At 55.5% G+C, this 22,047-nt stretch overlaps 1 protein-coding gene across 1 annotated transcript in view; it reads left to right on the top strand.

Moving 5' to 3' along the window:
- Positions 1 to 5,706: 5,706 nt before the first annotated feature.
- The window catches only part of ESPL1 (extra spindle pole bodies like 1, separase), a 39,043-nt gene continuing 22,702 nt past the window's right edge, over positions 5,707 to 22,047 (top strand). Inside the window, 16 exon segments of the mRNA XM_062510851.1 lie at positions 5,707 to 5,731; positions 6,202 to 6,323; positions 6,883 to 7,947; positions 8,483 to 8,629; positions 9,070 to 9,190; positions 9,352 to 9,488; positions 10,005 to 10,133; positions 10,300 to 10,424; positions 11,050 to 11,340; positions 12,282 to 12,441; positions 13,035 to 13,137; positions 14,013 to 14,164; positions 15,325 to 15,459; positions 18,173 to 18,292; positions 19,757 to 19,928; positions 20,984 to 21,115. Coding sequence (XP_062366835.1) covers positions 6,228 to 6,323; positions 6,883 to 7,947; positions 8,483 to 8,629; positions 9,070 to 9,190; positions 9,352 to 9,488; positions 10,005 to 10,133; positions 10,300 to 10,424; positions 11,050 to 11,340; positions 12,282 to 12,441; positions 13,035 to 13,137; positions 14,013 to 14,164; positions 15,325 to 15,459; positions 18,173 to 18,292; positions 19,757 to 19,928; positions 20,984 to 21,115 — 3,085 coding nt within the window. The 5' untranslated portion in view covers positions 5,707 to 5,731; positions 6,202 to 6,227.

Genomic DNA, 22,047 nt, shown 5'->3' with positions numbered 1-22,047 from the left:
TAAAATCCCAAATTGTGAATCTCTGCTTCCCAAATTCGGAATCTCTGAAATTCCAATTTGAAATCCCAAATTCGGAATCTCCAAAATCCCAAATTCAGAATCTCTGAAATCCCAAATTGTGAATCTCCAAAATCCCAAATTCTGAACCTCTGAAATCCCAAATTCTGAATCTCTGAAATCCCAATTTGTGAATCTCTGAAATTCCAATTTAAAATCCCAAATTCTGAATCTCTGCATCACAAATTCAGAATCTCCGAAATTCCAGTTTGAAATCCCAAATTCTGAACCTCTGAAATCCCAAATTCTGAAAACCTGAAATTGGATTTCATTGTCTTAATTTAAGTCTGAAAAGATTGAATTCGAGACTGATTTATGGCAGCCTCAAAACCGCCTTAATTCCATTTGGGGTTAAAGCTCAGAAGAAGAGGACGGGACAAAAACGTCCCCACAGATGATGGAAACACCCCGGAAAAAATGGGGTGAAAAATCCCAAATCCTGCTTTTGGGGCAGAAATGGGGTGAAAAATCCCAAATCCTGCTTTTGGGGCAAAAACGGGGTGAAAAATCCCAAATCCTGCTTTTGGGGCAAAAACGGGGTGAAAAATCCCAAATCCTGCTTTTGGGGCAGGAATGGGGTGAAAAATCCCAAATCCTGCTTTTGGGGCAAAAAATGGGGTGAAAAATCCCAAATCCTTCTTTTGGGGCAAAAAATGGGGTGAAAAATCCCAAATCCTGCTTTTGGGGCAGAAATGGGGTGAAAAATCCCCAAATCCTTTTTGTGGGGTATAAAACGTGGTGAAAAATCCCAAATCTTGCTTTTGGGGCAGAAATGGGGTGAAAAATCCCAAATCCTGCTTTTGGGGCAAAAAATGGGGTGAAAAATCCCAAATCCTGCTTTTGGGGCAAAAACTGGGTGAAAAATCCCAAATCCTGCTTTTGGGGCAAAAACGGGGTGAAAAATCCCAAATCCTGCTTTTGGGGCAAAAACGGGGTGAAAAATCCCAAATCCTTCTTTTGGGGCAAAAAATGGGGTGAAAAATCCCAAATCCTGCTTTTGGGGCAAAAAATGGGGTGAAAAATCCCCAAATCCTTTTTGTGGGGTATAAAACGTGGTGAAAAATCCCAAATCCTTTTTGTGGGGTATAAAACATGGTGAAAAATCCCAAATCCTTCTTTTGGGGCAGAAATGGGGTGAAAAATCCCAAATCCTTGTCGTGGGGCAGAAATGGGGTGAAAAATCCAAAATTCTCCTGCTTTTGGGGCAAAAAAAATGGGGTGAAGAATCCCAAATCCTTCTTTTGGGGCAAAAACGGGGTGAAAAATCCCAAATCCTTTTAGTGGGGTATGAAACGTGGTGAAAAATCCCAAATCCTGGTTTTGGGACAAAAATGGGGTGAAAAATCCCAAATCCTTTTTGTGGGGTAATAAACGTAGTGAAATATCCTAAATCCTGCCTTTGGGGCAGAAATGGGGTGAAAAATGCAAAATTATCCTGCTTTTGGGGCAAAAAAAAAGGGTGAAAAATGCAAAATTCTCCTGCTTTTGGGGCAAAAAAAACCGGGGTGAAGAATCCCAAATCCTTCTTTTGGGGCAAAAAATGGGGTGAAAAATCCCAAATCCTGCTTTTGGGGCAGAAATGGGGTGAAAAATCCCCAAATCCTTTTTGTGGGGTATAAAACGTGGTGAAAAATCCCCAAATCCTGGTTTTGGGGTATAAAAAATGGTGAAAAATCCCAAATCCTTTTCGTGGGGTATAAAACGTGGTGAAAAATCCCCAAATCCTTTTCGTGGGGTATAAAACGTGGTGAAAAATCCCCAAATCCTTTTTGCGGAGCCTGCTCGGGCTCCTACGGGAGAAGGAGGTGGGAAATGGGAATTTGTGCCCTGGGACCCTCGGCCGTGGCTGCCCCGCGAGCCTTTAGGGGCAGAGACGGCCCCGCAGTTTGGAGCGCGGGGCTCCTGGGGGGCACCCGATGAACCGCGGGGGTTTTTAGGGGCCGAGCCCCAGCGGGAGCACGGTGGGGTCCCGTCCCCCCGAGCCCGAGCTCCCGCAGCTCCCGCAGCTCCCGCCGCTCCCGAGCCGCACCAAGGGAGAGGCTCCGACCGCGGAACGCGGCGGGAATTGGGAATTCCGGGGGGCGGGGTCAAGGGGGCGGGGTCCCGGGGGGGGCGGGGTCCCGGGGGGGGCGGGGTCCCGGGGGGGGGGCGGGGTCCCGGGGGGGCGGCAGCGCTTGGATGGGATCGCAAATGTCGGGGGTCTCGGAAAAGTCGGGCAGAGTTGGGTTGGGACTGGGGGGGACACGGGAGGGGACACAGGGGGGGACACAGGGGGGGACAGGGGGGGACAGGAGGGGACACAGGGGGGGACAGGGGGGGACACAGGAGGGGACAGGAGGGGACACAGGAGGGGACACAGGGGGGACAGGAGGGGACACAGGGGGGACAGGAGGGGACAGGAGGGGACAGGAGGGGACACAGGGGGGGACAGGAGGGGACACAGGGGGGACAGGAGGGGACAGGAGGGGACACAGGGGGGGACAGGAGGGGACACAGGAGGGGACACAGGGGGGGACAGGGGGGGACACAGGAGGGGACAGGAGGGGACAGGAGGGGACACAGGGGGGGACAGGAGGGGACACAGGAGGGGACACAGGGGGGGACAGGGGGGGACACAGGAGGGGACAGGAGGGGACACAGGGGGGACAGGAGGGGACAGGAGGGGACAGGAGGGGACACAGGGGGGGACAGGAGGGGACACAGGGGGGACAGGAGGGGACAGGAGGGGACAGGAGGGGACAGGAGGGGGGGACAGGAGGGGACACAGGAGGGGACACAGGAGGGGACACAGGAGGGGACAGGAGGGGACACAGGGGGGGACAGGAGGGGACAGGAGGGACACAGGGGGGACAGGAGGGGACAGCCCCGCGCTCGGAGCTGTGGCCCGGCCCTGTCCCAGCCCAGAGCGCTCCGGGCTCTGCTCCTCGTTCCTCCCTCCTGCATCTGCCACATCCTGCCCGATGATTGATTGATTGATTGATTGATTGATTGATTCCTGCCCGGTGATTGATTGATTGATTCCTGCCCGATTATTGATTGATTTATAGATTCCTGCCCGACTATTGATTGATTGATTGATTGATTGATTCCTGCCCGGTGATTGATTGATTGATTGATTCCTGGTGATGATTGATTGATTGACTGATTCCTGCCCGGTTATTGATTGATTTATTGATTGATTTATAGATTCCTGCCCGATTATTGATTGATTGATTGATTGATAGATTCCTGCCCGATTATTAATTGATTCCTGCCCGATTATTGATTGATTGATTGATAGATTCCTGCCCGATTATTAATTGATTCCTGCCCGATTATTAATTGATTGATTGATTCCTGCCCGATTATTAATTGATTCCTGACCGATTATTGATTGATTGATTGATTCCTGCCCGATTATTAATTGATTCCTGACCGATTATTGATTGATTGATTGATTCCTGCCCGATTATTAATAGATTCCTGCCCGATTATTGATTGATTGATTCCTGCCCGATTATTAATTGATTCCTGCCCGATTATTAATTGATTGATTGATTCCTGCCCGATTATTAATTGATTCCTGACCGATTATTGATTGATTGATTGATTGATTCCTGCCCGGTGATTGATTGATTGATTCCTGCCCCCGATTGATTCCTGCCCCCTTTTCCTCCCTTTTTCCTTTTTTCCCCTTTTCCCCTTTTTTTTCATTTTTCCCCCTTTCCCCTTTCTTCCCCTTTTCCCCCTTTTTCCTCATTTTTTTTTCCATTTTCCACTCTTTTCTCCCATTTTTTCCCCCCTTTTTCACCTTTTTCCCCCTTTTTTTCCCTTGATGGATGGCACCGAGCACGGACGGATCTCAGCTCTCACCTCTGTCCCCAAATCCATCTTTTTTTATCGCCGGGATCCTGAGCCGGCCCCATCTGCGACAAAATAAAAAAATAAATTTTAAAAAAATAGAAAAAAAATATAATTACAGCTCCAGACGGGGCGGGGAGGGGAAAAAAAAAAAACCAAAAACAAACAAAAAAAAAAACCCTTCTCCTTCTAAATTTCATTAAAAAAAATAAAAATAAATAGCAAAGAAATCAGCAATCGGTTTGGTTCGGTTTTAGCGACGATCACAGGGGAGGAACCCGCGAGTTGGATTTTTTATTTTTATTTTTATTTTTTATTTTTATTTTTTATTTTTATTTGCGCTTTCACCCTTGGGTTCTTACAAAAAAAAAAACCCAAAAAAAAAAAAAACAAACAAAAAAAAAAAAAACCCAAAAAACAAAACAAACAAAAAAAACCCCAGAAAAACAAAAAAAACAACAAAAAAGCAGAGAGAAATTGGGATTGATCAGCAGAGTTGGCCAGAGGGAATTTAATCCGAAAATTCTCTCTCCGGGCGTTAATTGGGGAGGTTTTTAACCCTTTAATTGACCGCTCGGACCCGCGGGGCCAGGCGGAAATTGGGAATTTCCTAAGGAGCACAAACGAGACAAAAAAATCATTTATTCCCCATTGAATTATTGCTCGGGAATTAAAGTCACGAGCCGGGTTTTTCTGGTTTTTATTGGTTATGTTTTTGGTAATTAATAAATATAAATAATAATATAAATAATAATAAAATATAAATATAAATATAAATTTATAAAAAACATAAGTGTAAAAAACCCAAAAGTGTAAATAAAAATATAAACGTAAAGGTAATTATAGATACAAATATAAATATATAAACATATAAATATAAATATAAATAATAAAAATAAAAATAAATATAAGCGTAAATATGCGTATAAATATAAATATAAATATTTTTATTGCGTTAATTTTATCTGGTCTCTGTTTTTAGGGAGCCCCAAAAACTTCACCCGCGACCTCCGGGTCCTCCTGGTGGCAACCGGGGGTTCTGCAGCCCGGGGGACAGAGGGGACAGAGGGACACGGGGACAGAGGGGACAGAGGGACACGGGGACAGGGGGGACAGGGGGACAGAGGGACAGGGGGACAGAGGGACACGGGGACAGAGGGGACAGGGGGGACAGAGGGACACGGGGACAGACGGACACGGGGACAGAGGGACAGAGGGGACAGAGGGGACAGACGGACACGGGGACAGGGGGACAGAGGGGACAGAGGGACACGGGGACAGAGGGACAGGGGGACAGGGGGGACAGGGGGACAGAGGGACAGAGGGGACAGACGGACACGGGGACAGAGGGGACAGACGGACACGGGGACAGGGGGACACGGGGACAGGGGGACAGGGGGGACAGGGGGACAGAGGGGACAGGGGGACAGAGGGGACAGGGGGACAGAAGGACATGAGGAAGAGCGGACACACGGACACTCCCCCCAGACCCCAATTCCTTCTCCACATCCCGGGGCTCTCCCTTCCCCCCTCTCCAATCCCGGCGCTCCCACCACGGCCACGCCCCCTCCGCACTGACCACGCCCCATACTTGATAACGCCCCCCGCCCCGCGCAGGCGCACAAAAAGCGCGCGTGGCCGAGCGCGCACTACGACTCCCGTGATGCCCCGCGCGGGGGCGGTACCACACCCTGATTGGAAGCCGCGGGCCGGTGCCTCGCGCTGATTGGACGTCGTGGGGCGGAGACGCGCGCTGATTGGCTAAGGTCGAAGTTTGAACGGGCGCGCGGCGGGCCCCGCCCTCTGGCGGACGGTGGCGGAGCAGCAGCGCAGCGTGAGGGGGGGGGGGGGGGGCGCGGCCTGGGGGGAATTTGGGGGTCCCGAGGGGGATGTGGGGGGCTGAGACCCCCTCAGGGTGCCGGGGGAGCGGGGGAGAGGCAGGGGGCCGTGTGGGCTGGCGGTGACGGGAGCAGGTGTGAAGGCCGCGGGAGGCCTGAGGGGGTGGGGGGAGCTGGGGCTCTCTGAGGGACAGGGAGTGGGGGTAGAAATGGGGCTGGGGGTCAGAAAGTGGGGCCGGATGGGGGGATTTGGGGTGATCTGGCCCCTTAAGAGGGTGGGGGGGGGAGGAATGGGGCTGGAGACCCCCAGTGGGGTTGGGGGTCCCTGGGGTGTCAGGAATTGCGTCTGGGAGTGCCCTGGCCCACTAAGGGGGTAAAGAAGTGGGGCTGGTGGGCTTTGGAAACCTGCAGGGTTTGGAGGGGTTTGGGGATTCTGGGGGTCACACACCTCCCCTTGCCCTCACAGCCCCCCATCACAACGAAGCCCTTGGGATGGAAGGGAAGGACAGGAAGGACGGAACCACGGACAGGAAGGATGGAACCACGGACAGCTGGGCCGGCATCGAGGAGCGCCTGGAGAAGATCAGAGTGAGCTCTGATCCTTTGTTTCCTTGGGAAACCTCAGGATCCTTTTGGGGGATCCTGGGGTCTGACTCGTGCTTTTCCTGGGAAAGTTCTTGGATCCTACTGTGGCATCTTTAGGGGGTTCTGAGCTGGTTCTGACTCCCTCTTTTCCCAGGAAATGTCCCTCGAGGGGCTGTGCCCTGATCCCAAATCTCTCTTTTCCCAGGAAATGCCCCTCGAGGGGCTGTGCCCTGATCCCAAATCTCTCTTTTCCCAGGAAATGCCCCTCGAGGGGCTGTGCCCTGATCCCAAATCTCTCTTTTCCCAGGAAATGCCCCTCGAGGGGCTGTGCCCTGATCCCAAATCTCTCTTTTCCCAGGAAATGCCCCTCGAGGGGCTGTGCCCTGATCCCAAATCTCTCTTTTCCCAGGAAATGCCCCTCGAGGGGCTGTGCCCTGATCCCAAATCTCTCTTTTCCCAGGAAATGCCCCTCGAGGGGCTGTGCCCTGATCCCAAATCTCTCTTTTCCCAGGAAATGCCCCTCGAGGGGCTGTGCCCTGATCCCAAATCTCTCTTTTCCCAGGAAAGCCTCCGCAGCCGCTCTGTCCCCCATTCCCGCCGTGTCCAGCTCTGCGACCGCGCCCTTCGCACCTGCGTGGAGCAGCTGGCCCAGCCCGGCGGGTTGGTAGCCCACGGTGCCCAGCTGCTAGCCCTGGCCCAGGAGGCCACCCAGACCTACCTGAGCCTGGTCCCCGAGCCCCCTGAGCTGTACCTGGAGAAGATCCTGTTCCACGTGCTCCGGAACGCCGCGGGATGGGCGGGGACGCACACCTGGAGCGTGGCCGAGCTGCTGAGGGCTCGGCTGAGGCGTGGCCACCACCACGGCGATTGGGCTACCATCACCCGCAGCTGCTTCAGCGTCCTCTGGAGAGCTGCGACCTCTCTGGCCGGGCCTGAAAGGCCTCGGGAGGAGGGCAGGGCGGTGCTGAGCGCCAGGATCCGCTCCCTGCGCTTCCTGCTGCTGCTGGAATCTCGGGGCGGGGAAGGATCCCCTCGGGAATCCTTCCAGCCTCCCTTCTTCACCTCGCAGACCGCCCAGAACGCTGCGGCCGCTGCTGCTCTCTACGAGGCTGAGAGAGCTCCGTGCCCGCTCTTCCTGGCCAGGCAGCTCGGGGAATTCCTGCTGGACACGCTGCGGGACGAGGCTCCGCGCCCTCCGGATCTCCAGAATTCCCTGTGTTACCTGGAGCTCACCTTGCAGCGCTGCCGTCACCTCTGCAAGGCCCGGCGGCACCGCGAGGCTCTGGACGCCCTGCAGGATTCCAGGGGGTTTTTAGGAGCCGGGAATTCTTTGGGAGCGCCTCTGGAGGTGCTGGAAGCCGGGATCCAGCTGAGCAGGGCGTCGGCCAAGGGCGGGGGCGGCGTCCGGGCGGCGGGGCCGGCTTTGTGCCGGGCGGGAGAGGCGCTGGCAGCGGAATGTTCCGGAAGGATTCTGCGGGTGCTGCTGGAGTGTTCCCAGTTCGTGCTGGCCCAGCTTGGGGAGGTGCTCAGGAGGAGCCGGGAGCTGCCCCTCGGCCTCCAGGAGCTTCCTGGGATTTGTGGCTTCTCCCAGGGCCACGGGCGGGCGCTGCGGCGGCTGCTGGCCCAGGTGAGGAGGAGGAGGAGGAAGAGCAGGGATGTGGGATCAGCATTCCCTGGAATCCCTTGGGGTTGCTCCGTGCTGGTCCCAGCCCTGGCAGCAGCTCCTGGAGTTTGGAGAGTCCCAAATCCCACTTTTCTCCATCCTAGCAGCAGCTCCTGGGGCTCGTGGACCCCAAGTCACACTTTTCTTCTTTCCTGGACCCTAAATCCCACTTTTCTTTACTAGACCCCAAATCCCATTTCTCTTCTTTCCTAAACCCGAAATCCCATTTTTTTTTTCTTTCCTGCCCTTGCTAGACCCCAGATCCCACTTTTCCCTCTTTCCAGGTCCATCCCCAACAGCTCCTGGAGTTTGTGGAGTCCCAAATTCCCACTGTTCCCTTTGTCAGATCCATCTCCATCCCAGCAGAAGCTCCTTGAGCCCCCAAATCCTGCTTTCTCCATTCCCTGACCCTATTCCCAGCCCCAGCATTCCCAAATCCCACTTTCTCCATTGCCAGCTCCACCCCAGCATTCCCTAATCCCACTTTCCCCATTCCTAGCTCTACTCCAGCATTCCCAAATCCCATTTTCCCCATTCTCAGGTCCCTCCTGACTCCGTCAGGGAGCAGGTGATGGTGAAGCAGCTGCTGTTCCACAGCCTCCAGCTCTTCTCCAACGCCATCCACGAGATATTCCAACGTTCCCAGGTATCCCAGGGAAAGGATCCGGATCCTTGGGAAGGCTGGGAGCCTTTCCCGTGGGATTTGGGGATGGGATTTGAGGATTGAGGTGCCCTGAGGGGGTTCTGGGAGCTTCTCCTGTTGAATGTGGGGTCAGAATTTGGGGTTGGAGCCACTCTGGGAGCCCCTCCCGTTGGATTTGGGGCTGGAATTTGGGGATTGAGTCATCCTGAAAAGGTTCTGGGGGTGCTGGAACCTTCTCCCTGTGGATGTGGGCTTGGGATTTGGGGATGGAACCTCCTGGAGGGAGTTCTGGGGGTGCTGGAAGCTTCTGTGGGATATGGGGTTGGAATTTAGGGTTGAGATGCCCTGAGGGGGCTCTGGAAGCTTCTCCCATGGGATTTGGTGTTGGGATTTGGGGCTGGAGGGGTCCTGGAGCGTCCCCTGAGGCTCTGGGGTCCCCGCAGCCCTCGGGGTGGCCGGAGCTGGCGCAGGTGACCACGAGCTGTGTCCGGAGTGTCACCTGGATGCTGGAGGGGCTGGAGGGGCTGCCCGAGGCCGAGAGGGGCAAATTCCTCGATGTCACTGGTCAGTGCCCCCGGTGTCCCCAGTGCCACCTCCCCGTCCCCATCCCAGCTGTCCAGCGGGTCACCCCGTGTCCGGAGGGGTCGGGATGAGCTCCGGACGAGGAGGGGTCACTGAGCGTCCCCTCCCTGTCCCGTCGGTCACTTGGGCCCCTCTGGACACAGCTGCAGCCACCTTCCGCCTGGGCCAGGCCTTCCAGAGCCGGAACGTTCCGGCAGCGGCCGGAGCCGTGTGCGAGCCCTTCTGCCGGGCACTGCTGGCCGGACACGGCTACGGCCAGCCCGGAGTGACCCCGGAGCGGGTACTGGGGACGCTGGGGGTGCTGGGGTGGGGTACTGGGGGTGCTGGGGTGGGCACTCTGGGGGTGCTGGGATGGGCACTCTGGGGGTGCTGGGGACGCTGGGGGTGCTGGGGTGGGCACACTGGGGGTGCTGGGGGTGCTGGGATGGGCACACTGGGGGTGCTGGGATGGGCACACTGGGGGTACTGGGGACGCTGGGGGTGCTGGGATGGGCACACTGGGGGTACTGGGATGGGGGGGTACTGGGGGTAATGGGATGGGGACACTGAGGATACTGAGATGGGGTTGCTGGGGACACTGGGGTTGCTGGGCACACTGGGATCTCTGGCCATACAGGGCACACTGGGTAAACTGGGATCTCTGGGGCACACTGGGCTTACTGGGCACACTGGCGTCCCTGGCCATACTGGGGTCCCTGGGGTCCCTGGCCATACTGGGATTTCTGGAGCTCACTGGGCTCCCTGACCATACTGGGCTCACTGGGATGAGCTGTGTGTCCCTCCCCTCTCCCCACAGCTCCACAGGTGCTTCCGGCTGCAGGTGGAGAGCTGGCGCTGCCAGGGCCGGCCCCGGCGCGCCATGGACGCCGTGGCCCAGTGGCTGCTGGCCCTGGGGCCACAGTCCTGGGGATCCCAGCGTGCCCAGGTAGGGGGGGCAGCCCCAGGGACTGGGGACACCCTCCCGGGGACTGGGGACACGCTCCTGGGGATCCCAGTGTGCCCAGGTGTCTGGGGACACACTCCCAGGTACTGGGGACACACTCCCAGGTGTCTGGGGACACACTCCCAGGTGTCTGGGGACACACTCCCAGGTACTGGGGACACACTCCCAGCCCAGCCCGGGCCATCCCAGCTCCCTCGTGGCCGAGCCAGTGGCGCTCTGGGCCAGGATCAAGATGGAGGCGGCCAAACAAGGAGCAGAGGAGCTGCAGCTGCTGTGAGGGGATTGAGGATTTGGGATTGGGGGTGGATCAGGGAATGGGATGGAGATCGGGATGGGGCTTGGGATGGTGGGATAGCGAGGAGGGATTGGGATGGGGAGGTTGAGATGGAGAATATGGAGGAGAGGATTGAGGGGGGAAGAATGGGATGGGACGGGGGGATTGGGATGGGATGGGGTGGGGGGATCGGGGTGGATGGGCTGGGATGGGATGGGGGGATCGGGGTGGATGGGATGGGATGGGGGGATCGGGGTGGGATGGGGGGATCGGGGTGGATGGATGGGATGGGGGATCGGGATGGGATGGGATGGGATGGGGGGATCGGGGTGGGATGGGTTGGGATGGGGGGATCGGGGTGGATGGGATGGGATGGGGGGATCGGGGTGGGATGGGATGGGATGGGGGGATCGGGGTGGGATGGGTTGGGATGGGGGGATCGGGGTGGATGGGATGGGATGGGGGGATCGGGGTGGATGGATGGGATGGGATGGGATGGGATGGGGAATCAGGAGCCCCCCTAGCACAGGGGAAGGTGTAGCAGGGTCAGAGCTCCCTCCCCTCCCATAGCCCCCGACCCCGCGCAGACCCCGCCGTTTCTCTGATCGCAGTCCCTCTCCCCAGGACCCTGCGGGACGCCCTGGAGTCCCAGTCCGGTCCCCGATGGCAGTCCCTGCCCGGGGCCGCCCTGGTGGCCCTGCTGCTGGCCGAGCTGCAGGCCTACAAATCCCTGCGGGGCCCCACGGCCTCGGAGCGCTACAACGTCCTGTGCGAGCTGCTGGCCTCGGGGGGCCCCCTGGAAACGGGGGGGCCCTCGGGAATGCCGGAGCCCGGGCGGAGCCTGGCCCGGGCGGTGGCGCTGCTGGAGCTGGCACAGCTGCTCTGCAGCCACAGCTTCAGCCCCTGCGCCGACTGGTGGGTGCTGCCATCCCGGTCCTGCTCCTGGTCCAGATCCTCCATCCCATCCCGGTCCAGATCCCCTGTCCCATCCCAATCCTGATCCTCCATCCCAATCCTGATCCTCCATCCCATCCCAATCCTGATCCTCCATCCCATCCCGGTCCTGATCCCCCATCCCATCCCGGTCCTGATCCTCCATCCCATCCCGGTCCTGATCCCCCGTCCCATCCCATCCCAATCCTGATCCCCCATCCCATCCCGGTCCTGATCCCCCGTCCCATCCCATCCCAATCCTGATCCCCCATCCCATCCTGGTCCTGATCCCCCATCCCATCCCATCCTAATCCTGATCCCCCATCCCATCCCATCCCATCCCAATCCTGATCCCCCGTCCCATCCCAATCCTGATCCCCCGTCCCATCCCAATCCTGATCCTCCGTCCCATCCCAATCCTGATCCTCTGTCCCATCCCAATCCTGATCCTCCATCCCATCCCAATCCTGATCCCCCATCCCAATCCTGATCCCCCATCCCATCCCAATCCTGATCCCTCATCCCAATCCTGATCCCCCATCCCATCCCATCCCAATCCTGATCCTCCATCCCATCCCAATCCTGATCCCCTGTCTCATCCCATTCCAATCCTGATCCTCTGTCCCATTTCAGTCCTGATCCCAATCCTGGTCCTGATCTTCCATCCCATCCCAATCCTGATCCCATTCTTCCCTCCCAGTTCCTCATCCCATTCCCCTGCTTCTAAGGCTCCCCATCCCAATGCTGATCCCAGTCCCAATTCCCATTCCCCCATCCCAGTCCCCTTATCCCAAATCCCCCATCCCAGTCCTAAATCCCCCTTCCCTTTCCCCTTATCCCAAATCCCCTATTTCAATCCCTCCATCCCATTTCTGGGATTCTGGGGTCAATTCCCAGGATTTTAGGAATCCCTGTCCCCACAGCTCTGCCCTGGACGCCATCCAGGAGGCCTTGAGGCTGCTGGAGTCACTGTCCCAGAATTCCCAACCCTGGAATTCCCAAATCCGGGATCAGCTCCTGGATGAGCGCGCCCAGGCCCTGCTCTGGCTGCACATCTGCACCCTCGAGGGCCTGGTGGAGAAGGTGGGGGGGATTTCCTGGGATCTGGGGAAAATCCTGGAGCTCCCTGGGTGCCCCAAACCCGTCCCAGGAAGATTTCCCCGGGATTTTTGGGGTTTTGGCTCACCCGGATTTCCCAGGGATGATTTTCCCAGGATTTTTGGGATTTTGGCTCACTCAGATTTCCCAGGATGATTTCTCTGGGATTTTTGGGATTTTGGCTCACTCAGATTTCCCAGGATGATTTCCCTGGGATTTTTGGGATTTTGGCTCACTCAGATTTCCCAGGATGATTTCCCTGGGATTTTTGGGATTTTGGCTCACTCAGATTTCCCAGGGATGATTTCTCTGGGATTTTTGGGATTTTGGCTCACTCAGATTTCCCAGGATGATTTCCCTGGGATTTTTGGGATTTTGGCTCACTCAGATTTCCCAGGATGATTTCCCTGGGATTTTTGGGATTTTGGCTCACTCAGATTTCCCAGGGATGATTTTCCCAGGATTTTTGGAATCCTACTGGTCCCGGGATCTCCCAAAGCCTTCCTGGGGTGTGATTTTCCTGGGATTTTGGGGAATCCTGGCATTCCCAGTCCCTTCCCACTCCATTCCTTTCCCAGAGCGTGGCTCGGGAGCGGCGGGGGCGGCTCCGGGGCCGGAACCTCGATCCCAACCCCGATCCCAGGGGGGATGGGATCCACTGCAGCCTCAGCTCTGACTGTGGTGAGCCAGGCCCGGGGGATTTTTGGGATCACTGGGAATTCTGGAGGGGTGGGAAGGGGATTTTTGGGATCCTTGTGTTTCCTGGAGGGGTGGGAAGGGGATTTTTGGGATCAGTTGGGAATTTTGGGGTCACTGGGAGTCCTGGAGGGGTGGGAAGGGGATTTTTTGGGATCATTTGGGATCCTGGAGGGGTGGGAAGGGGATTTTTGGGATCACTGGGAATCCTGGCAGGTCAGGAAGGGATTTTTGGGATCATTTGGGATCCTGGAGGGGTGGGAATGGGATTTTTGGGATCACTGGGAATCCTGGCAGGTCAGGAAGGGATTTTTGGGATCCCTGGGGATTTTTGGGATCCTTGGGTTTCCTGGAGGGGTGGGAAGGGGATTTTTGGGATCAGTGGGGAATTTTGGGGTCACTGGGAGTCCTGCAGGTGTGAGAAGGGGATTTTTGGGATCCCTGGGGTTCCTGGAAGGGTGGGAAGGGATTTTTGGAATCCCTGGGGATTTTTGGGATTACTGGGAAACTTGGAGATGTAGAAAGGGATTTTTGGGATGGATGAGGATCCTGGAAAGGTGGGGATTTTTGGAATGGGGAATTTTGGGATCACTGGGGGTCCTAGAGGGGTGGGAAGGAGATTTTTGGGATCACTGGGAATTCTGGAGGGGTAGGAAGGGATTTTTGGGATCAGTGGGGAATTCTGGCAGGGTTTTTTGGGATGCTGGAAGGTCGGGAAGAGCCTTTCCAGAACCAACAATGAGATTTGCTGGGATTTTCCTGGCAGGCTGGGAATGACTTTTTTCAGGACGATCCCATTTTGGGAACAGCTTTGTTTTTTATATTTTAATTTCTATTTTTGGGATCCCCCTGTCTCTCTGTGCCCCCAGCTCTATCCCAACCCTTGGACGAAGCCTTTTCCCTGTGGAAGCAGCTGCTGGAAAACCATCCTGGAATTCCTGAGGTGCGGAGCCCGGAGCAAACCGTGAGCTCCCTGCAGCTCCTGGGCTCGCTCTACCAGCTCCAGGGCAAGGTGAGCCCAAAATGCAGGGCTGGGAGGGAGAGGAGGGGGCTGGGATGAAGGCCAGGAGGGGGCTGGGATGAAGGCCAGGAGGGGGTTGGGATGAAGGCCAGGAGGGGGTTGGGATGAAGGCCAGGAGGGGGCTGGGATGAAGGCCAGGAGGGGGTTGGGATGAGGGAGAGGAGGGGGCTGGGATGAGGGAGAGGAGGGGGCTGGGATGAGGGAGAGGAGGGAGTTTGGGATGAGGGAGAGGAGGGGGCTGGGATGAGGGAGAGGAGGGGGCTGGGATGAAGGCCAGGAGGGGTTTGGGATGAAGGACAGGAGGGGATTTGGGATGAGGGAGAGGAGGGGGCTGGGATGAGGGAAAGGAGGGGGTTTGGGATGAGGGAGAGGAGGGGGCTGGGATGAGGGAGAGGAGGGGGTTTGGGATGAAGGCCAGGAGGGGTTTGGGATGAGGGAGAGGAGGGGGCTGGGATGAAGGACAGGAGGGGGGTTTGGGATGAGGGAGAGGAGGGGGTTGGGATGAAGGACAGGAGGGGGCTGGGATGAGGGAGAGGAGGGGGTTGGGATGAAGGACAGGAGGGGATTTGGGATGAGGGAGAGGAGGGGGCTGGGATGAAGGAGAGGAGAGAATTTGGGATAAGGAGGAAGAGGGGAAAAGTTGGGGATGAAGAAGAGGAGGGAGTTTGGGATGAGAAAGAGGAGGGGATTTGGGATAAAGAACAGGAGAGAATTTGGGATGAGGAAGAGGAGGGAGAGAGTTTTGGCAGAAAGAAGAGGAGGAGGATTTGGGATGAAGAACAGGGGAAACTTTGGGATGAAGAGGAGGAAGGGAGTTTGGGATGAGGAGGAAGAGGGGAAAAGTTGGGGATGAAGAAGAGGGAGGTGAGGGATGATGAGGAGGAAGGAGAGTTTTGGGATGAGGAGGAAGAGGGAGAAAGTTTGGAGAGGTGGAAGAAGAGGAAGGAGAGAATTTTGGGATGAAGGAGGAAGAGGGAGGGGATTTAGGGATGAGGGGTTTGGGGAAAGAAGAGGAGGAGGAGGAAGGAGAGAATTTGGGATGAGGAAGAGGGAGAGAGACGAGGAATAAGGAGGGAGAGGATTCCTGGGATGCCCTGGGACAATTCTGGGGTTCATCCCAGGGGTTCATGCCTGGATTTTCCCCCTCCCAGCCCATGCAAGCCCTGGAGAGTTTCCTGCTGCTCCGAGCCCTGTGCCGGAGGCTCGGGGATCATTTGGGAACAGCAAATTCCCTGAGCCAGATCAGCAGGATCCTGCTGCAGCTGCAGTGTCCTTCCCAGGCCCAGGTAAATCCTAAATCCTGGGAAATCCTAAATCCTGGGAAATCCTAAATCCGGGAGTGTCCTTCCCAGGCCCAGGTAAATCCTAAATCCTGGGAAATCCTAAATCCTGGGAAATCCTAAATCCGGGAGTGTCCTTCCCAGGCCCAGGTAAATCCTAAATCCTGGGAAATCCTAAATCCTGGGAAATCCTAAATCCTGGGAAATCCTAAATCCGGGAGTGTCCTTCCCAGGCCCTGGGAAATCCTAAATCCTGGGAAATCCTAAATCCTGGGAAATCCTAAATCCTGGGAAATCCTAAATCCGGGAGTGTCCTTCCCAGGCCCAGGGAAATCCTAAATCCTGGGAAATCCTAAATCCTGGGAAATCCTAAATCCTGGGAAATCCTAAATCCGGGAGTGTCCTTCCCAGGCCCAGGGAAATCCTAAATCCTGGGAAATCCTAAATCCTGGGAAATCCTAAATCCGGGAGTGTCCTTCCCAGGCCCAGGGAAATCCTAAATCCTGGGAAATCCTAAATCCTGGGAAATCCTAAATCCTGGGAAATCCTAAATCCGGGAGTGTCCTTCCCAGGCCCAGGGAAATCCTAAATCCTGGGAAATCCTAAATCCTGGGAATCCTAAATCTGGGAGTGTCCTTCCCAGGCCCAGGTAAATCCTAAATCCTGGGAAATCCTAAATCTGGGAGTGTCCTTCCCAGGCCCAGGTAAATCCTAAATCCTGGGAAATCCTAAATCCTGGGAAATCCTAAATCCTGGGAAATCCTAAATCCGGGAGTGTCCTTCCCAGGTCCAGGGAAATCCTAAATCCTGGGAAATCCTAAATCCTGGGAAATCCTAAATCCGGGAGTGTCCTTCCCAGGCCCAGGGAAATCCTAAATCCTAGGAAATCCTAAATCCTGGGAAATCCTAAATCTGGGAGTGTCCTTCCCAGGCCCAGGTAAATCCTAAATCCTGTGAAATCCTAAATCTGGGAGTGTCCTTCCCAGGCCCAGGGAAATCCTAAATCCTGGGAAATCCTAAATCCTGGGAAATCCTAAATCTGGGAGTGTCCTTCCCAGGCCCAGGTAAATCCTAAATCCTGGGAAATCCTAAATCCTGGGAAATCCTAAATCCTGGGAAATCCTAAATCTGGGAGTGTCCTTCCCAGGCCCAGGGAAATTTGGGAATTACCCTCTGGATGGGAGAATTCCAGAATTCCCCAAATGTCTGGAAAATCATCCCCAGGAAGGTCTTGGGACACCCTGGAAACTCCAGGAATTTCCCAAAATCCCAGAAAAATTATTCCAGTGAGTTCGGGACAGGGAAGTACAGGAACCCCAAAACTCCTGGAAAAAGGATTTACCTGAGTTTGTGACACCCTGGGAATTGCAGGAATTGCCCAAAATCCCAGGAAAATTATTCCAGTGAGTTTGGGACAGGGATCTGCAGGAACCCCAAAATTCCAAGGAAATTATTGCAGTGATTTCAGGACAGGGATCTTTAGGAATCCCAAAATCCCAAGGGAATTATTTTAGTGATTTCAGGACAGGGATCTGCAGGAATCCCAAAATTCCAATGGAATTATTGCAGTGATTTCAGGACAGGGATCTTCAGGAATCCCAAAATTCCAAGGGAATTATTGCAGTGATTTCAGGACAGGGATCTGCAGGAACCCCAAAATTCCAAGGGAATTATTCCAGTGAGTTCAGGACAGGGATCTTCAGGAATCCCAAAATTCCAAGGGAATTACTGCAGTGATTTCAGGACAGGGATCTTCAGGAATCCCAAAATTCCAAGGGAATTATTCCAGTGATTTCGGGACAGGGATCTGCAGGAACCCCAAAATCCCAAGGGAATTATTCCAGTGATTTCGGGACAGGGATCTGCAGGAATCCCAAAATTCCAATGGAATTATTGCAGTGATTTCAGGACAGGGATCTGCAGGAATCCCAAAATCCCAAGGAAATTATTCCAGTGAGTTCAGGACAGGGATCTTCAGGAATCCCAAAATTCCAAGGAAATTATTCCAGTGGGTTTGGGACAGGGATCTGCAGGAACCCCAAAATCCCAAGGAAATTATTCCAGTGAGTTCAGGACAGGGATCTTCAGGAACCCCAAAATTCCAAGGGAATTTTTGCAGTGATTTCAGGACAGGGATCTGCAGGAACCCCAAAATCCCAAGGGAATTTTTGCAGTGATTTCGGGACAGGGATCTGCAGGAACCCCAAAATCCCAAGGAAATTATTCCAGTGAGTTCAGGACAGGGATCTTCAGGAATCCCAAAATTCCAAGGAAATTATTCCAGTGGGTTTGGGACAGGGATCTGCAGGAACCCCAAAATCCCAAGGGAATTATTTTAGTGATTTCAGGACAGGGATCTGCAGGAACCCCAAAATTCCAAGGGAATTATTCCAGTGATTTCGGGACAGGGATCTTCAGGAATCCCAAAATTCCAAGGAAATTATTCCAGTGATTTCGGGACAGGGATCTTCAGGAATCCCAAAATTCCAAGGAAATTATTCCAGTGATTTCGGGACAGGGATCTGCAGGAACCCCAAAATCCCAAGGGAATTATTGCAGTGATTTCAGGACAGGGATCTGCAGGAACCCCAAAATCCCAAGGAAATTATTCCAGTGATTTCGGGACAGGGATCTGCAGGAACCCCAAAATCCCCTACCCTGTCCCCGTGAGGAGGAGGTTTGGGCTGTGCCGCTGCTGCTCCAGCTGTGCCATTCCCAGGTTTTCCTGGAAGAGCTGGAATTGTGCCTGGGGCAGGACGAGGGCCCCGAGGATTCCCGGCTGCTCCTGCTGCACTCCCGGCTCCTGCTGCTCAGCCAGCTCTGCTGCCTGCAGAACAAGGCAGGAAACAGAAGGCAATTCCCAAAAAATCCACTGCAGCCTGGGCCTGGGGCTCTGGGGTAGAGGGGCTGGGATCCTGGCAGTGGGGTGGGAGGCTTGTGGCCCTGCGTGCTGATGTGTTTTTCCTGCTTTTTTCCCAATTCTTCCCCTCTTTTTTCTCTGTTTTTTCCCCATTTTCCCCAGTTTTCTCCCAATTTTTCCCCCCAATTTTCCCCTTCTTTCTTCCCAGTTTTTCCCCCATTTCTTTTTCCCCCATTTCTTTTTCCCCCATTTCTTTTTCCCCCATTTCTTTCCTTCCCCATTTCTTTCCTTCCCCATTTCTTTTTCCCCCATTTCTTTTTCCCCCATTTCTTTTTCCCCCATTTCTTTTTCCCCCATTTCCTTTTTTCCCCCCCATTTCTTTTTCCCCCCCCATTTCTTTTCCCCCCCCCATTTCCTTTTCCCCCCCATTTCCTTTTCCCCCCCATTTCCTTTTCCCCCCCCATTTCCTTTTCCCCCCCCATTTCCTTTTTTCCCCCCCCATTTCCTTTTTTCCCCCCCCATTTCCTTTTTCCCCCCCATTTCCTTTCCCCCCCCATTTCCTTTTTCCCCCATTCATTCCAGTTTTTCCCAATTTCCCCCCTTTCTTCACATTTTTTTCCCAATTTTTCCCCACTTTATCCCCAATTATTTCCTATTTCCCCCCCATTTTTTCCCCTGTTTTTCCAATTCATCCCCCTGTTTTTTGTCCCCTCGTTTTCCCCCCCAATTTTGTCCCCCAATTTTTTTGTCCCCATTTTTTTCACACTTCTCCCCCCCCTCCTGTTTTCCCACCTTTTCCCCCCCTTTTCCCCCTTTTCCCAGGTGGAGCAGGGCGTGGCCCTGCTGCTGGAATGGGATTGGGATAAAAGGATTGGGATGATGGGAATGGGATTGGGATAAAAGGATTGGGATGATGGGAATGGGATTGGGATAAAAGGACTGGGACGATGGGAATAGGATGGGCAGGACTGTGATCCTAAATCCCATTTTTTCCCATTTTTTCCCATTTTTTTCCCCATTTCCCCCCCTTTTCCCAGGTGGAGCAGGGCGTGGCCCTGCTGCTGGAATGGGATTGGGATAAAAGGATTGGGATGATGGGAATGGGATTGGGATAAAAGGATTGGGATGATGGGAATGGGATTGGGATAAAAGGACTGGGACGATGGGAATAGGATGGGCAGGACTGTGATCCTAAATCCCATTTTTTCCCATTTTTTCCCATTTTTTCCCATTTTTTTCCCCATTTCCCCCCCTTTTCCCAGGTGGAGCAGGGCGTGGCCCTGGTGCTGGAATGGGATTGGGATAAAAGGATTGGGATGATGGGAATGGGATTGGGATAAAAGGACTGGGACGATGGGAATAGGATGGGCAGGACTGTGATCCTAAATCCCATTTTTTCCCATTTTTTCCCATTTTTTTCCCCATTTCCCCCCCTTTTCCCAGGTGGAGCAGGGCGTGGCCCTGCTGCTGCAGGCCCTGCGGGACCCCCGAGCCCAGAGGGCCACCAGGGGCTGGTACCTGGCACAGGCCCAGGGGCTGCAGGTGGTGGCCACGTTCCTGGAGCTGCCCCCGGCCCAGCTGCAGGCTCCAGAGAGGGAGCTGATCCAGCAGCACGGTGGGAACTGGGACACGGAAAATCGGGAACTGGGGGGGAGGAGGAGGAGGAGGAGGAGGAGGAAGGGGAGGTTTAGGAGGAGGGAGGGAATTTGGGGATGGGGAGGAGAAGGAATTGAGGGGGTTTGGGGATGAGGAGGAGGGGATTTTGGGATGGAAAGGAGAAGGAATGAGGGGGTTTGGGGAGGAAGAGGAGGGGATTTTGGGATGAGGAAGAAGGAGGGAATGTGGGGATGGAAAAGAGAAGGAATTGAGGGGGTTTGGGGAGGAAGAGGAGGGGATTTTGGGAGGAGGAAGAAGGAGGGAATGTGGGGATGGAAAGGAGAAGGAATTGAGGGGGTTTGGGGAGGAAGAGGAGGGGATTTTGGGATGAGGAAGAAGGAGGGAATGTGGGGATGGAAAAGAGAAGGAATTGAGGGGGTTTGGGGATGAGGAGGAGGGGATTTTGGGAGGAAGAGGGATGCGGAATGAGGAGGAGGAGGGAGGGAATTTAAGGATGAAGAGAAGAAGGAATGGGGGGTTTGGGGAGGAAGAGGAGGGGATTGTTGGGAGGAGGAAGCAGGGAACTTGGGGTTGGAGAAGAGAAGGAGGAAGAGTTTGGGGATGAGGAGAAGGAGGAATGAGTTCTGGGGATGAAGAGGAAGAGGGGTGTGGAATGAGGAGGAGGAGGAGGGAATTTGGGGATGAGGATGAGAAGGAATGAGAAGTTTTGGGCATGATGGGGAGGAGGAGGAGGAGAAAGGAGTTTTGGGATAAGGAGGGAAAGTATGGGACAAAGAGGGAGAGGAGAAGCAGAGAGAGAGTTGGGGAATGAGGAGGAAGAGGGAGGGAATTTGGGGAGGAAGAGGAGGAAGAGGGAGAGTTTGGGAGGGAGAGGAGAAGGAGAGAGGAAGTTTGGGGATGAGGAGGGAGTTTAGAGAGGAGGAAGGAAGGAGGGATTTGGGATGAGGAGGAAGAGGAAGGGTGGGGTGGGGATTCAGGGGCGCTTTGCTGCGAGGAGGAGGAGGAGGAGGAGGAGGGTGAGGAGCTCATGGCAGGGCGGTGCCGTCACCCCAGGCTGGAGCAGCCCCAAGGTGGCCCTGCTGGAGGCGCAGAAGCTGCTCCGCAGCGTCCTCGTGTTCCTCATGGGCAGCGACGTCCTGGGAGCCTCCCGGAGCCTCCCGGCCGAGGAGCCCGGCCCCGACAGCGGTCAGGGGGGGGAAATGGGGTCTGGGGGGTGGGAAATGGGGTCTGGGGGGTGGGAAATGGGGTCTGGGGGGTGGGAAATGGGGTCTGGGGGGTGGGAAATGGGGTCTGGGGGGGGGGAAATGGGGTCTGGGGGGTGGGAAATGGGGTCTGGGGGGGGAAAAATGGGGTCTGGGGGGTGGGAAATGGGGTCGGGGGGGGGAAATGGGGTCTGGGGGGTGGGAAAAATGGGGTCTGGGGGGTGGGAAATGGGGTCTGGGGGGGGGGAAATGGGGTCTGGGGGGTGGGAAATGGGGTCTGGGGGGTGGGAAATGGGGTCTGGGGGGGGAAAAATGGGGTCTGGGGGGTGGGAAATGGGGTCTGGGGGGGATATGGGGACCATGCAGGGGGGATCAGGGTCAGTGGGGTGGGATTGGGGTCAGTGGGGTGGGATCAGGATCTCTTGGAACGAGCTGAACTCCACGGGAATGTCCCGGAGCCTTGGGAACTCCCTGGGACCCCTCCCCACGCCATCCCAGCATCCCGTCCCCACTGTCCCCAGTGTCCCCACTGTCCCCAGTGTCCCCACTGTCCCCAGCGTTCCCAGTGTTCCCAGTGTCCCCAGCGTTCCCAGCGTCCCCAGCGTTCCCAGCGCCCCGTTGCTGTCCCCACTGTCCCCAGTGTCCCCAGCGTCCCCAGTGTCCCCAGTGCCCCGTTGCTGTCCCCACTGTCCCCACTGTCCCCAGCGTTCCCAGTGCCCCGTTGCTGTCCCCAGTGTCCCGTCCCCAGTGTCCCCAGTGTCCCCAGCGCCCCGTTGCTGTCCCCAGTGTCCCCAGCGTTCCCAGCGCCCCGTTGCTGTCCCCAGTGTCCCATCCCCAGTGTCCCCAGTGTCCCCAGCGTTCCCAGCGCCCCGTTGCTGTCCCCAGTGTCCCGTCCCCAGTGTCCCCAGTGTCCCA

Source organism: Cinclus cinclus, chromosome 30 (assembly GCF_963662255.1).
Source record: "Cinclus cinclus chromosome 30, bCinCin1.1, whole genome shotgun sequence".
Taxonomy (NCBI): domain Eukaryota; kingdom Metazoa; phylum Chordata; class Aves; order Passeriformes; family Cinclidae; genus Cinclus; species Cinclus cinclus.
The sequence above is the reverse complement of the archived record's forward strand: the minus strand, read 5'-3'. Positions and strand labels throughout refer to the sequence as shown.